Raw genomic sequence first — 16,906 nt, 5'->3', positions numbered from 1 at the left:
TTTATAAGTCAGAATAACAATTTATTAAAATAATGCAATAAGTACAATTATACAGACAGACAATTGGTTTTAATCCACAAGACCCAAATGTACAAACCCAGCACCCTGGGGTATGAACAAAAGTGGTGTACCTTGGCCCATCCCCCGAGTCCAAAGCAAAGGGAGACGGGATAAACCTGCTGGTGGGAGAGCTGCTGCAGTCTGGTCAGAAGTGGTGATTGCAGTCCAGTTGAGGGTGGTGGTCTCAGCCTGGTTGGGAGCAGCGGTGGTCTGCTGTCTTCCTCTGGGTCCCACGAGAGAGAGCCCCAAGGCTCTGAAACTCCCAGTTATATACTCTCCAGTTCAGGCGGGAGTGCTCAGTCCCTCCCTCAGAGTAGGGAATTCCATAAAAGGGCATGTGGATGCTCAGTCCCTCTTATCAGAGCGGGGAATTCCATATAAGGATATCAGAGCGGGGAATTCCATAAAAGGGTACAGGAACATCTTCCCACCTTGCAGGCCTCTACTGACAGCAGTTTTTGGGAAATGGCATGGAGGCTATAGAATACACAGTTTTGGGTTACACCCATCCAGGGATGAATTGGTCCCAGCCGTTCTAACCAGGACAGCTGTATTTACAGAAACTAGACCTGTATCAGTTTATACTTTATTTAAAATCAGTGGTTTCTGTCTGTGAACCCCTGAATGTTGTACAGATGCACATGCAGATAAAAATAACATGTATAAGTCTGCATTTCCTAGTCAATCAAGAAGAATCTTAAAAACTGTCTACAGAGCATCATTCATTCTAAATAATTTCATAGGAGTTAATGACCTCAAAGATGAGAATTCTAACTACGTAACATTCCATACTGATCTTCACCTCAAAGGAAAATATTCGTAATAGATCCAGAGCATTCACTAATTTTCAATTTAATATATATATATATATATATAAACATGGGGCAGGCATGATTCACAATGGCAACAAATTCTGCATTAACTGTGTCAAGTCTGGTTAGAGAAGCTCTCCTTTATTTGAATATTTTATGTTTTTAAAGAAACAAGTATCTATGGATCCAAGACTTCAGTCTACCTGTTAGCTGCAGACATGCAGCGAGAGAAAAAAAAAAGCCCTACTAAGTATGACAGCACCTTGGACATTCAGTGGCACTTAGAGAGATGAATTAAATGCACTGAGCTCATCCCAATCCGCATTCTGATATAACAATCTCAAATACACTCCTATGCCAGCCCTTAGCAAAGCAGCTTCTAGAATACAGATCTTCGCCTGCATCAAAAAGATACTTCTGAGCCACAGAATTAGAGCAAAAGCTCACAATTCTTAAAATCACTGTATCCCCTCCAGTTTTCACACCAAGTGTAAGCCATGACAAGAACATTTTGAATGAAAATTAGTTCTAAATGAAAGCAAGAATACTTAGCACCTTTCTCATGCATTTCAGCTTTCAAAAACACTTTGCAAATATTAACGCGCCAAGATATAAAAGAACCATTGTTTCAGTGAAAGGAAACAAGAGGAGAGGAAGCAGAATTTGGTAGCAAAATGGACAGGTGGCTGGCTGATATTTCAGTTTTGTACACTGTGGTTTCATTTCCATCTTAGTGGCGCATCAAAACAGGTTCTGCAGTACTAGAACAGCAATACTACATTACTATGTATTGAGGCATCCTGGTAGACCCGTTTTACTTTCAACACTAACACTTTGCCAACTGAAATTCCTGTTGCTTTTCTTAAATTAAAACTGCAACATTTTTTTTTTTATTCTATACCACCATAAGAAAAGCTTTTATATTCTTATTGAGAATAAGGTGTTTTTCCTTTGCAGCTCCCATTACTGCCTTTACAAAGGCACATATGCCCAGCAGAGTCAAGATGCTACATATAAAGGTGTAATTTGTTTAAGTTTGCCCACTGCATGCTCTCTGAATTCTATTATCTTTTTTCAGGGTGCTTTGTGGCTCTTGAGCCGCAGCTAACAGGAAAGACTTATGCAAAAAGATTAATCACAAAGCATTATTTGCTACATTCATATTCATATTAACATAGATCAATGTTGGGATGTCTACTGAGAACTCCATGCTATCCAGAAACATCACCATATGCATGCCAGTATTCCCCCACAGAAAACACTGATAGTTGATGAGTGGTGAGCTTATCTCAAAGCACAGGACTGACATATTCTCATCTATATTGGTTAGCACCTCACTCCACTATTAGCAGCACTGATTTCAGCAAGACAGTTCATAAGAAAAGTAAAGCAAGAATGGCAAAGTTTTTCACTTTGGTATTTAATGTTCAGCTCATTAAGGGCCCAGCTTGAAGCCCTGTGAACCTGGCAGAAACATTCCCACTTGAGTTTTGAGTAGGGCTTTGAAAAATTAGGGGCTTGAACTTGATATTGAGAAAGAAACAGAAGCTAGTTAAGAGCAAAGGGCACAGCTCTCATGTCCTCCTGCTGTTAAGCCTAGTTTAACAAACTTGTTTGCTAGTGGAAATTTGCACAGGGTTACCTCAGTAAACTCAGATAAAATTTCCAGCAGAAAAAGCATGAAACTTGGCTTCCAAGTCAACATTTGACAGGAATATCTAACTGAAAACATCCAAGGGTATCATATAATAATCTCCTTGGCTAAAAACAATGAGGATTCAAAAATGGAGCTGAGACAACCTGAACAATTAGAGCTATTTCTTACTAAAAAGACTGAAGTCAACACTACAAACAGATCACGAAAGCGCTTCTCACTCTTAATAGTGTTATCTCTGACCTGCTGAAAACCAGGGCTCAATCCACTAAAACTTCACCAGAAATTCCAATCTGTTCTAATTAATCAAAGATACTACGTCCTAAAAATTATATCTGTACCTGACTCAAAACAGACCACACAGAACAAGTTCTTGGTGATAAAAAAAGTTTTATCACAAACTCAGAGATGCATGGTGAATACAGGTAAAGAAAAAAGACACAAAAAACCCAGGAAACTTACATTTCTTGCTATCTGCGATGAATGACTCAGTTTGTGCAGTGTTAGATGCATTTCATCTTTATAAATTACCATCACGTGGCAGGTGCAGTGGGATCTGTCTCAATCCTGCTAAAGGTTTTTGTTTAGACAGTACAAAAAAATGGTGCTAAATACTGTTGTAAGATTTATTTTAGCACTTTCAAATTGAATATAAAAATATACTTAAAACAGTACACCAATTAAAAAAAAATGCAACCTAACAGAGAAAACCAGTTGTGTCCCAGAAATTCAGTGATTTTTTTTCAGAACTGTCCCATGTTGCTCCTTCCCGTAGATCACAACACAGGAATACAGATTTTATTTTTTCCAAAAGATATTTTAACAAAGCCACCAATAAGTAAGCGTGTATTACTTAAATGAAAAATTATTGTGATTAAAAGTACAATCTGAAAAGAAATTTTAAAAAGGGGAAAGTACAAACTATCAGTTTTCAAAACTTAAGCACACTCTTACTTCTGTATGTTGTAAGCTCTTTTGGGCAGTAATGGTTTCTTGCATTGGGAATTTCTGACACCCCAGCTACGTTGGTTTACAGTATGAAGAATGACTACTGATTGATGTAACTTGGCTAGCAGAAGCTGCCACAGTAGTCACAGTTGTATTAGCAAAACCAGTGCTTTTATCTGAATTGCTTCCATCATTTGTGGAATTTATTTTTGCATGAATAAACATAATATAAACACAAGGAACTAGAGATCTGTGAAGTTTTGCGGTTATAATCTTGTTAGGATGACCAGAGACACGGTGCAATGGTTTGCGTGACTAGAGTGCTGCAACGAAGGGATACAGGCTCTTTGGGGAGGACATGTTAGAAAGAAGAAGGTGGAGACACCCTTTATGGGAGAAACATTGGAATGTACAGAGCCTTGCCTGGGAATGGATGATGAGTTAAGTGAGAGCTTATGGGTAAGGACTGAAGAGAGATCAGTTTGGGTGACACTGTAGTGAGCATCTGCTGTAGGCCACCTGGCCAGGAAAAACAAGTGTATGAGGCCCTCTATAGACAGGTAGCAGCAACCTCACATTCACAGGCCCTGGTCCTCATGGGGACTTAAACCACTCTGGTTATCTGCAGGAAGGACAACAGACCCATGGCTAAGCATCCAGAGCATTTCTGAAAATCACTGATAACAAATTCCTGATCCAAATGATAGAGGAGCCAACAATGAGATGTTCTGTGCTGGACCTTTTACTTATGAACAAGGAAGGGCTCCTTGGGGATTTGAACATCAAAGGCAGCCTTAAGCTGAAGTGACCAGGGTGGCATTCAGGATCACAAGAGAAGGGAGAAGGGCAAAAAACAACATCACAGTCCTGCCATTCAGGATAGAAGACTTGGGTCTTTCTGGGGACCTGCTTGAAAACAGTCTCATAAAGAGAAAGCTGGTTGATACTCAAGGATCACCTCCTCCAAGCTCAAGAACCGTCCATTCCAAAGAGCAAGGAGTCATGCAAAAATGCCAGGAGGCCAGTAAAGATGAAAAAGGAGATCCTGGCAAAACTCAAACACAGAAAGTATACAAAAGGAATGTATACAAGAGGAAGCAGGAACAGGTAGACTGGAAGGAGTACAGAGACAGTGTCTGAGCATGCAAAAATGCAGTCAGGAAAGCTAGAGCCCACCTCAAGCTAAAACTTGTGAAAGAAGTCAAGAATAAGTATCTGAAGGGAGGGTAATAAAGATGGTGGAGCCAGATCCTTTTCAGTGGTGTTCAGTGACAGGAAAAGAGGCAATGGGCACAAACTGAAGCACAGGAAGTTCCCTCTGAACATCAGGAAACACTTTTTTATTGTAAGGGTGACTGAGCCACACACATCGCCTAGAGAGGTTGTGGAGTCTTTATCCTTGGAGATATTCAAAAGCCATCTGGCTGTAGTCCTAGGCAACTTGAAAAAAATCAAACTCAGGCATTTCTTAATATACCAGCGTCCAACTGCGTGACAGGTGAAACTGAGGAACAAAACCCAAACATGTAAAATAAAATATGCTGCAAAACTAAATTATTTCAAAGAATTCTTGATACTAACTTCAGGTCCAGAAATCTTTATTGCTGATGTGTAGTACAATATTTTTTAGACTGAGAACAGAAAGGGAAGAAACTCACCTATGAAAAATTTTAAGAGCTTTAGGACAAAAAGAAGGACATCTGAAAAATTTGTTCTGTATCACACTGTATCACCTTCAGACACCTGTTGAATATGGATTTACCTCAGTGCTGTTTCTCTCATTCTCTCCACCTCTTCAAAATCCTCTTAACAAATTTGCCCAGTAACATGGCAGTAGCCTTCTATTCAGAAAAATGCTGTGTCTGCCCCTGCTTATCATGAGTCAAAACTGATATAAAATGATGCAATCAATAAATGTGCTGCATTTTTAACCCAGTGAGCACGTGTCAATAGTTCAGCGGAAACTCTGGTTTCCTTACTGTTCATTTATGGTGATTTCTAAATGGCAGTGGCCTGTGCCAGTTAACCTCTCCAGGTTGTTAGCACCACCTGACCATAGACAAGCTCCATGTATTTAAAGAACAATAACCTACAACCTTTAAATATCAAGATACATTAATTTACTCCTTCAAGTATTTTCCTACTGCCTTCTTGAAATATTGTATTATTTTCTATTTTTGAGAAGTAAAACACATTCCTTTCTTCCCTTGATCACAGCACTGCCTCTAAATCAACAGAGAGTATCTGTAAATTCCACTATGATTAGTTTATTTTGTCAATTATCCATTTGTCAATTAACTTTTGTTTGGTTGGTTTTAGATGCACATATATTCTGTATATTTACATAAAGATAATCGTTATATGCTGAGTATCGTCAGGGACTTGGATTTATCATCTAAGGCACAACTATATTAAGCAATAGTTCTTGCTAAAGACAGTGGTGTTTCCATTTGTTTAAGTGACTCTTTCAGGAAACCAGGGTTCTGCTCCTTGCTTCTTGACTAACCACTTAGGCAACTTTGCTCAAACCCTTTCACCTGCAGTCCATGGCTTTCTTGTCACAAAATGGTTTTATCTTTCTAGGATCATTTTCCTCACCCTAAGTGACTCTGTAAAGCTTTCAGGAACCTATGGATTTATTTCCACAACACGTCTAAGACTAGAAAATTAGCAAAGTTATTCTACATATGAAAAATACTGTCATCAGTTTCAGTTACTTACATACTAATGGAACAGTATTACTATTTTTGCTCATCTTAATGAAGAAAAAATGTTAGGAACATCTTTTTTCTCAACCCATTCACCAACTGTGCACAGTTACTCACATTGCAACTGTAACATAAATCAATATCTAAGCTTACTAAAATGTTTCCAGTATACCATGCACTTCTGTATATCTCGGGTGTCAGGCGTGAGCACTGGTGTCAGAGTAGTGACAAGTGGTAGCACGAACAGTTTGAAATTTTACATCCAACTTCCCCAGCACAGCACACAAAAGCAAGGGGCAAGAGTCTTGATAGCAACAGTAGAGATGTGACTTGCAAAATTGATAACCAGATTGCAAGGCAGTACATGCATGATTCTCCACTGTCCAAACCAGCTTGGAAGCACCTGATTTTGCCCATGGAGGAATGACTTCATATGGAAAAGGAGGTGTTCCAATGATGAAGGACCTGCATCGCTAACCAGATCACCGCAACTCTAAATGACCCCAGACATTTGTTAGAAGCAGCTATTTTAATCTAGCAGACTTTAGGCTGCACTAGCATTGTAGGGAGAACAAGAGAAAAGGGAGGCAGATTGCAATGTTTGGAAGCAAATGCAGTAACTTAGGCCACTGTGCCTATACTCTCTTCTTCACACCTGAGGGCTGAAAGCAACCATGTAAGGATGTGAATTTATTCTCATACACATTGCTTCTTTCTCAAAGTAATCAAAACTGCAAGGTTTGATTGCTGGACAATGAGCTGAAGACAGCTGCATCTCAAACTTCTCAGCTTGTACATTTTATGGTTGCTTTCTGATGTAATAATACAGACCAAATTATTGCCTTGGTTGCATTTTGGAAAGTAGTCTGAAATTTAACTACATCAAGTACAAAAGTTGCCCTCTTACCTGCCCATCACCAGATGGTTTGGCTTAGCCACTAGTACATCCTCTATTCCAATAGGCTCGATATCAGTACTGATTTTTTCCCCTTCTTTCTCCATTTGTAGCATCCTCTATTTTGACAACATAAATCTCAGTGAGGAAGAAGACATCCTAAACTAAATGCTTCTATCATTCCTTTAAACTGATTGTTTTTGCTTTGTGGAAGTAAGTGTCAACATGCAACTCTCCTAGTACTAAATATTGTTTACAATATCATCACCTACTGATTTCAACTGATTTTCCACTACTTGGAAGAGTCACCAAAGAGGAACAGATTTCTCATAAATGTAGTCATTAAAGAGTTCTGCGAGATCAAGGATATAAGTTATAACGTGTTCCAATAATAGCAACAGAAAATGTCTACCCTTACAGGGACCTCATTCTTCAATGTTCCAATTCTCTACTTCAGTAAAACTGCATCTAATTGTACAGTATACTTAACACTGAAGAATCCAAAAAGACAGACAATTGCACCCTTTTAAAGGGGTAGGAACCACCTTTATTTAAGAATTCCCAAGCATGCCAGCCAATATTTTATCTTGGAAGATTTGTCTTACATCAATGAGAACCCCCGTGCTTAAATCTGAGTCACACTCTAGAACCAGTCTTAGAATTGAAAAAAGGATGAGACTACAGAAATACAGAACTTAACTTCTGCTTCAAAAGCCTCAGGGTTAATGTCAGTTCATCTTATATAAAAATACCAGGAAGCTTATACTCCCTTCTGTTAAACAATGAAAGCTAATATTCTTAAGAACAACATGATCTAAAGAACATATATTTGGGTATTTAATAATGCTAGAACGATTGGTTTTCATTTCTTATTTCTATGCAGTGACATTCACCCTTCTAGTACCTTCAGTCTGAAAAAGATTGAATTAAGAAGATTCATACATTGAAGTCCAGCAATTTTTAAACATAAAGTTCCATTTGAAGTATTGATTAGCAGCAGCATCAATTGAAGACAGAAGGGAAAACAATCACCAAGGGAATTTAGTATTGAGGTACAGGGCCACAGCAGGAGAGTCACAGAGACAAGGAAGTGAAACCTAGCCAGAAGCAGCTGGGTTGAGAAGCCTCAATATCAGCTGAAAACTTAATCTCATTTGAATAGTTCACAATTCTTCTTGCTCATCCCATTTCACCACAGTAACATTTTATATTCCACAATGAGAAACATTCCTTTCTCCAAAGAGACAAATTCATTTCCAAGTCCATCTAGAAATCATGAGCAAAGCATTTCATATTTAAAAAAATAAATAAGTAAAATATCACAATTCCTTCCCTTCATTTCTCAGCCCTTTCTCTCCTCTTCCTCTTGTTTCCTCCTAAAACAAAATCCTTCATTCTTCTCTGTATTTAAATGAAGATTTCTCAGTAACAATAATGTCCAGTTTTCTCCTAGTCCTAAGTCTTAGCTGTCAAATGCCTACCAGGAGATAGAAATTTAAAAGCTAATGGTACAACCAAAATGTTGGCCCTCTGTATGTAAATATTACATTCTGGGATAAACTTTAGAGGAAATATTGAGAGGTGCAAATGAAAGTGACAACTCAACTTCCCTGGAAGTTATAAGCAGCAGAAACTTTCTTGTGAAGGAATCAGGAGGCTGCTTAAAAAGATTTATTTTTTTTTTTTGGCTGAACATCAGTTTTCTTGTAAAACTCAATGCCAGAATGTGAAAACAGGTTTAAGCTGATATGGCCGTCATCCTTCTGATTTTAGAAAGCTGTGGTTCTGGTGTTACCGCTGATATTGCGGTTTTGCCAAACAATAGCAGATCGGAAATTTTTATGATTTCTATAATTTTCACAGATTCCTGCAAAAACAGTAAAGCAAGCTACAGTTAGATGTTACCCTTGACAAGCTGCCTCTCAGGCAGCATGGATAGTCTGGGTCATCATGTGCAACTATTCCCTGAGGATAAAAAATTGGTATAGACATGGAGTAACAGAAATGACTCATCAATACTCAAAAATGCATGGGAGAAGAATAGAGTGGTGATGACACCCATCTCCTCATAGAACTCACTAGTGAAGAGGTCAGAGGCATGAGGACAGGGAACTGCAGCCTTGAAAAACAACCTATTTTTATTATTTTCAAGCATAGCTATCTTATGTGGAGGTTAGTGAGGAAGGCTGCATTCTGCCTGCATGGTTGGAGACTTCCAGCTTCCTCCACTATAAGGGTTACATGATTACATATGGCTTTTTGCTACAGTATCAGATAGACAGTGCTGGGGTTCTTCTTCACATTTAAGTGTAGCTTCTGCCTGGTTTAACTCCATTGTTGTGGAACTAGTAGCTATATCCAAGAAAGAAAGTGATGTGAATTACTACAGTAAACATTATCAGACCTGGTCTGATCTGCAAATTAAAACAGGTAATGGAACTATTTTACACAGTTTGCTTCTAATTCTGACACAGATGGCACTTAAACAAGGATTCCAGCCTTGGCAGATTTCTTCAAAGTCAGTGCCAAGGCCAGGATAATCCTTTCTAGCAATTTTCTCCTTGATTTTTGAGCCACCAACTTCTGTATAAAATAGAATTTGTTATCTGCTGCTCCCCTTCTACAGCCATGCATTGAACTACCTTTGACAGGACACAAGACAGACCTTCAAATACTGAGCCAAGTGACGCCAAAAGAGTCATGAATCCCTACAAAGCTCATTTCTTAACCCTTATCTTCAGGTGGGTGTATCACAAGTAAAAGAAAAATTAGTGATCCAGTGAAAAAGAGAAACAAATAGGAAAAGTAAAAATACCTTCCTTGAGGTACTTCTGACTCTCCAGCTCTTAAATTATGCCAAGTGTGGGATAATGTACAATGACTGGTTTTTAAAGCCAGCATTAATGAACAATGGTTGCTTTTTAAAGCTAGCATTCACTACAAAGAGGAAGATGAGCCAAACCCAGACAACAGACCAAAAATAGTGCACATGGACATGTGTGTATGTTTCCTTACACAAAACCACTTTTCAGAAAGTTCTTTAGCCACAGCATTAGGCAAATAACCAATAGAGCCAACTCTGAAAAGAATGAAGACAAGCTTGCATTGGCCACTATGTTCTCACACAAATCATAACGTTAGCAGCACAGACAGGTTACAGGAGAAAGAGATACACCAGAAATCTCATATCCTTAAAATGGATATTTTGTTAATTTATTGTAATGCAGATGATGAAAGGTCTTCAAAGCTGACAAGAGCTCATTCACATGGGCTTTCATACAAGACAGGAAATAAAGACATATGTTAAAAAAAAAAAATTGCATTTCTGGATCTAGACAAGTACTCTCATCGAGATTGTTAGGAGCTTGCATGTAGACCGAGTTTAGCATATAGTGCAAAGACTTTGTAGTCAGATTATGAATTTTACCCATTATTTGCCCCTATAAACATCAGGGAAAAAAAAACGCTCGAGTTTTATGTTTACATGTGTTTGGGTTCTTTTAGATTGCTCTTATAAGGGCAGGTATTAAAAAAAAAAAAAGAAATGAGACAGAAGATAAAAGGACAGTATCCCACTAAGGATGTATTGACAACTGATTGTTTATCCCAGGTAAAAACAAAAACCACATACTTGAGCAAGAAATAGTCTCCCAAGAGTTTGGAGAATTGTTCCTTCAAAATCATCATTTTTAACACTACTTCAGTTCCACAAGTTAAGTGCACATGGGAGATGCCTAGTTTTACCAGTTTTCTAAAATAACTCATTCAGAAGGAATACTACTTTTACTAATATTGGAGTCCTACACACTGAAATTTCAGATCAAACATCTGACAGATCTTAATGTTGCCAACAGATATGCAGTCATTCATCACAGCTCTGCACTTTGGCTTTCTGAGGACTGTACTTTGGAATTCCTGTAGATTGAATAGCTGGCACAGAGAATTCAACATATAAGTAACACTATTTTCAGTGCTCCTTCAAAGAAAACCAGTACATATTTCTCCAAACCTGAGAAAACTTACAATCTTTTTATGTCATCTAAACAACCAAAAAAAAAAAAATTGTCATGCATATTTTGGATATTAAAAAAAAAAAGTATCTTGCTACATACTGCCATTCAAATACCTCCAAGTCATGCTTTCCTCACCAGCAACTGACAAGGGGGGATGTACTTTGAACAGGAAAGATGCTGCACACTACATAAAAATTGTGAGAAGTAAACATCAACAGGACAGAGAAAAAGAACCAGCTACCACAGCAGGTAATTAAAAGTCAAAAAAAAAAAATCAAAACCAACCTACCAATCCAATTATCCATCAGAGACTCTGCAGTTACTGCGGCTTTTACATGACTTGCAGCCTTTCTGATCAAGGGCCGTCACAGGACACCTAAGCAGTAAGAATTTCACATTTCAAACTTGGAATACTTATCAGCAATTTGCAGTTTTCAAGAAGACTAGGGATACTTATTCCACATTTCTCCATTTTAAAAAACTGACACACAGTGAAGACATTTGGGGTAAGGGTTTTTTGTTAAGTTGTCCTGTTCTTTTAAGTAAACTAACCTTGATAACCTATCTCCATTTGGAGCAGGGAGTAGAATGACTTTGTTAGAAGACCCCTCCTGCCCTTAACTCATCACCTGAAATTATACATACAATTTCCCCTCAAAGCTTATAGTATAATGATGGAGATCTAGAAGGTTAGAAAAAAAATTAATCTCATCGGTCTTATTAGAATAGTCTGTGCATTTTCACCACTGAATGAGGGAGAAAATCCCACCCACACTAGTGCCCCTAGTGTGCCTTCGCAGTTGGCAGTCTGAAGAGTAACTAGCAAATCACTACCCTGTCTTTCTGTGCGAGGCTACATTTTGGGGGTTTTATTCCACAGTAGAAAGCATGACCCTTTAAGGAAACTGCAGGGAGACTAGGCAACCTTTCAATCCATTTATCAAATTTCCTGCTGTTTCTATTTCTGAACAAGCTAAAAAAATTATTTTGTACAAAGAAAATTAATCTATATCCAGAAGATATCATTAAATAAAATGTGCTGACCTGTTGGCAATTGCCAGATCTGGTGTTAACATAGTACTTTGTTTAGCCTGGTGCCCTTCTGTTCCTTCCAGCACTGATATTGTGTAAAAAAACCCTAATAATGTTTAAAAGACATTTGATTTATTGTCATTTTCATCCTGGCATCCATACCTTCCAGAACACATAAGCAACAGTCAGTGCTGTGAAAATGTTTCCTGTAGTAATTTTAAGAGTCCTATAAAAAACATGTACAATACATACAGAAAAATGTAAGACCTTATAACAACTGTTCAGATACCTCCATGGGCTAATTTTCAGTTTTAAAAAAACGCATGTTGGAAAAAAAGTAGGCTTAATTTGCTGTTTAGCAGTACCCCTGTTCCAAGTTGAACAAAGCAGAAGACACTGTACTCAGGTGAAAACACAAATAAATATCGCTTGTCTGATGCTCTGCAAAGAACAGAAATCACTTGCTTTCTAAAACTAAAACTGGGCACAGCAGAAAAGCTAGGAATCTCTCCAAAAAGTGTTACATAAGGCATTGTCAAACTTCACGTCACCTCCACAGGGCCGCAAGTTGCTATTTTCCCCCCATCCCCCGGTGCGCGGGGATTAATGATCTAAATGACACAATTCTTGTACAGGAGGTGATAGCAGAAGCCTTCCCAAAGGGGAGCTTCCTGGGCAGAAGGCTTGCTGGGGAGGCTGGCGGGGGATGGGGAAGCCACCCTGCTCGCCTCGGCGTCCCAGCCAAACTCTAGCTCTGCCCCGCGGGTCCCGTTCCGCCGGGCCGGCTCCCGGAGCAGGCTCGCCGCGGGCAGAGCGCTCACACCCCACGTCGCGACTCCCTCCCACCCGCCCGGCAGCGGACACCAGCCCCGGGCTCTCCCGGACGCCGGAGCGCAGCCCGCCGTCCTTGCTGGGACCCGCTCCCCCACGGCTGGAGCTCCCACGGAGCAGGAGCACATCCCGGCCGAGGAGAGCGGCGTGCGGCGCGGGGCCAGCGAGCGGACTGGCGAGGGGAGCGGGGTCCGAACCGGGCGGTGTAACCTCCCTCGGCAGGGGGACGTGCCCCTTTGTGCCGGGAAGTGGCACGCGCGCCTCCGCCCGAGCATCTCTTCAACTCCGGATCTGATGGGGATTAAAATCCAGGAGATAAAGCCGCCAGCCCGGCCCTCTGGACTTGGGTGCCCTCTCCCCTTCACGGGCTGCTGGAAGGGAGACACTCATCGATTGTTCCTTGCCCTCCCCCGCCCCTCGCCTCTAAAAGCAGCACAGGCTCAACGAGAAGGCTCTTACCTTCCCCGGGTGGCTCCCGGGCGGTCGGGACGGGCGCTCAGCGCCCGCTGCTCCGCGCAGGCAAGCGGTCCTTCCCCCTCCTCCGCTCCAGGCGGGCAGCTCCAGCTCCGTGCCCGCAGCCCCGCGCTCCGGAGGTGTCAGCCAGCGGATCCCAGCCGGGGCGGCACTGGCGGCTCCACTCTCCGCGGGACGAGGAGCTGCTGACGGTGGGAGGAGGAGGAGGGCGGTGGGGAGGTCCCGACTCTTCCCGGGATGCGCCGCCGAGGTGGCCGCCTCCTCCACCGCCCAGCTCAGCTCTCTCCGGGGCCTGCCCGCTCCGCGCTGCCCCGAGGTGCAGCCCGGCCCCGTCCGCTTGTCCGTCCCGCTCGCCTTCCCCCGCCCCTTTCGCCGGCAGCGAACCGCGCGGCGCACAGGCCCCGCCGGCGGCCAGGAGGACCCGAGGGCGACGGGGGATTCCGGCCCAGCCTCCTGTCCTCTCCCCGGGGCCTGGTGCACACTCTCCGCGGGGAGAGAAGGCCCTGCCCCGGCCTGGCGAGCAGCTCCGGGAAGGTCACCGGCACCGTGGAGCCGAGCACGGAGGCTCCCTCCGGTACCGCCGCGGTTGTTGCTATTGCTGCCGGCCCGACATCAGCGACCGCTGGGTGCCGCGCTCCGCCCGGGCTCGCTCCGTGCCCGTGCCTGGCGGCCGCCTCCGACTCTGAGTGCCAGGCTGCCCCCTTCCCCTTCCTTCCTTCCTTGCCTCCCGCCCCTTCCCCGCTCCCAGCCTTCCCCCGCCGGCTCCCTCCGGCGCCCGGTGCCAGGCTGCCCCCTGCGGGTCTCGGGGCCGCGGCTACACGCCCGGCGGGGCCGAGGAGGAGCCGGGCGCGGGAGCGGCCGCCGCTGCCGGTCCGCGGGTGCCGGGAGCCGTGTGCCCGCCGCCGCCGCGCTGCCCCGGGCTGGCTCAGCGGCGGCTGCAGCGACTGTGTGTCTGTGTCATGTCTGTGCCTGGGCGGGCGGAGGCGCGGGGCCGAGGCGGGGCCATCCCGCTCACACGCCGCCCAGCGACAGGCGCCGAGCGCCCAACCAGCGGCGGCCGCCGGCGCGCACCGCCCGCCCGCGCCGCGGGGCGCCCCGGGCCGCTACACCTGGGCAGGGCGGAGGGGGGCCGGGACGGGCTGCCCGCACCCTGGCGCTCTCGCAGCCGTCCCGCCCGGGGGGCTGCGGGGGCACAGCCGGACCCGCACGGGGGCCGCGCCCCGCACCCGCCGCTCCCCGCCCGCCCAGCGGTCCCGAGCGCCGGCCTGGCGCGGGGAAGTGCAGGGCGGCCCGGCCCGGCCCCCGCCTCGGGCACTGGTGCCCGTAGGGGGGGCGAGGCGGCGCCCGGCCTTCAGCGTGAGCGCCCGGCGGGGGAAGACCCGACTCCGACCGGCGAAACCGCGTCAGGAATGAATAAATATCACGGCTTTTGGCTGAAGTGTGGCGGAGCGTGTCCCTGCGATGTGTCCCTGCGTGCTGGCAGCTGCTGAGAGTGAAGTGATAAGCGCACCTTTTTTTTCCCTTTCTTTTTTATAATTTTTTTTTAATTTTTTTTTCCCTTGTGGGCATAGAGCAACCATCAACGCGCTTTTTTTTCCCCCCGTTATTTTTATTAATCATTTTTCTTTCACTTCATTAGCGGTGTAAAAATGGATTGTTCCAATACGTTAGCATATTAAGAGGACCGTATGATAGATAACCTGTGCGTATAGTTGGAGAGGGTGCGTGAAATTCCGAGAGGAGTGTGCAAGGAGAACAGAAATGAGCAAATGTGCGTACAATCTGACTCTAGAAATGCACTGATCCATTCTTAGAATGGAAGAGGAAGCAAAGTATACACGTGCTTTGAGTAACAATGTAAATAATCAGAAGTATGAATAATAGGGGTAGTAATCAGTATTTACTTTCTTCTTCTAGGAGGCTAAGGGAATAGCTTAAGAGAAAAGTGTTGTTCGTTAGAAGATACCACAGATGCTAATTTCTCCCATTACATCAACTGCTTAAATGCTATAAGTCATGCAGAAGTTGCTTTATTGTGGGCAGAAATGATGCTTTTCAATATACTGTCCGTAATTTTTGTGAACTATTGAACAGGTTGTTCATAGCATGGTAGTATTTGCTAGACTTGATTAAGGTATTGGACCATCAAGCTTAGTATTCTGCTGGCAGCAGCATCCACTTCCTGATGCTTTAATCAAGAGTGGTATCAGATGAACTGAAGTAAATCACAAAGTTGAACATGCCGGTGATGTCATGTAAGTGTTACTAACTGCAAATTTTGACATATTGTGACAACTAGGAGAGCATTTTGCAGAAAAAAAAATAACTGCTTATCTGTAAAAATAATTTAGTTCTGATATGAAGAATTTTCTGGAGAAGCTGCAGTAACATACAGATTGGTCTCTATTGTGCTTGTTTTTTTCATGAGCAAATCAAAGTCAGAAATGAGCTATACTAAACTAACTAATTCTCTCATTTCGCCTAAGTGAAGCTATAGGATCAACCTTCAAGTAATAATGTTTTCTTGCACTGTTGAAGGATTGCAACTGCTTTGGTGACAGTCACAATGAACGAATTGTTGGGGAAGTATGGAGGAGGAAATAGGATTGTGTATATAGCTTCATTATTAATAAAACTCTATTATCTACTGCCTGTTATTGGAATTCTCTGCAGTTCCACATTTTTTAGTTTCATGCTATATCTTGAAAACTAATAAGTTGTCAAAGTCTGATCCTACAAAATATTGAACAATTTCTTCAGGTTCTTAATGTTCTTATCTTCTGTTAGAGCAGGGAACTCTCAGCACCCACAAAAAGTCTTAGGTTTTAAGAGCAGCATGGATTATTAGGATTACCTAATGTGCCACCATGCATGACAAATGATGGAACTTCATACGGAAGTAAAATGTCTTACTTAAAATTGCTCTGCATCCTTCAGGTTGGTGACCTACTCAGAAATGGACAACAGTTGTCCAAACCCAGAGAATGTTTGGCAGAGGCTCTAGCTGAGAATGGTTACCACCAGATTATAAAATCTAACAAAGACAGGAGGAGTGACTACCTCTGAAGATAGAGTTTTTCAGAAACTGTGTTTATGAGCAAGTAATCTTTTTCATATCCATAATAAAAATTGCTTTATCAGTCTTTGTCCTTGAAAATCCTGAGGTGGTGATTGCTTTGGACATAAACAAGCAATGCAGAAGGATACTTATGCCAAGGACAGGTAGAAGAAATTAGATGCAAATATTTGCACTTCAGATTTCATTCAGCTAGGAGGAAGGTTTCTCTACACAGGTTCTGGAGGGAAGTGTCTATTTGCATTTTAAAGAAAACAAAAGAGCAAAACCTATAGAAATGTGAAGCATATAGGTTTTTTTTTAAAAAAAGATCATTTCATAAGGTCAAAAAACTTAAAGTTTTAAGAGTCCTATTTAAAAATTTTGTAAACCAGACCCTTCATTTTTTAATGGAAACATGTCA

The 16,906-nt window shown here is 42.7% G+C and overlaps 2 protein-coding genes across 4 annotated transcripts in view; one reads left to right on the top strand and one right to left on the bottom strand.

Annotated features, from left to right (window-relative positions):
* The window catches only part of LARGE1 (LARGE xylosyl- and glucuronyltransferase 1), a 283,712-nt gene extending 269,675 nt beyond the window's left edge, over positions 1-14,037 (bottom strand). For 2 of the 3 annotated variants that reach the window (XM_027680373.1, XM_027680375.1), the window contains exons 1-2: positions 13,413-13,525; positions 11,380-11,466 (exon numbers count right to left, since the gene is read on the bottom strand). The gene's annotated coding sequence lies outside the window, so the exon portion shown is untranslated. Of the gene's footprint in view, positions 1-11,379; positions 11,467-13,412 lie in introns of all 3 variants that reach the window. The other variant, XM_027680371.1, reaches the window with a different exon arrangement.
* LOC113965762 (translation initiation factor IF-2-like) lies at positions 13,665-16,584 on the top strand. The gene is made up of 2 exons (XM_027679605.1): positions 13,665-14,829; positions 15,345-16,584. The coding sequence occupies exons 1-2, from the start codon at positions 13,665-13,667 to the stop codon at positions 15,350-15,352; spliced, it is 1,173 nt and encodes a 390-aa protein (XP_027535406.1). The 3' UTR covers positions 15,353-16,584.
* The last annotated feature ends 322 nt before the right edge of the window (positions 16,585-16,906 follow it).

The sequence above is a fragment of the Neopelma chrysocephalum genome, unplaced genomic scaffold (assembly GCF_003984885.1).
Source record: "Neopelma chrysocephalum unplaced genomic scaffold, ASM398488v2 Primary Assembly neopelma1_59, whole genome shotgun sequence".
NCBI classification, from domain to species: Eukaryota; Metazoa; Chordata; class Aves; order Passeriformes; family Pipridae; genus Neopelma; species Neopelma chrysocephalum.
Note: the sequence above shows the minus strand (reverse complement) of the source record. Positions and strands in the feature narration are given on the sequence as shown.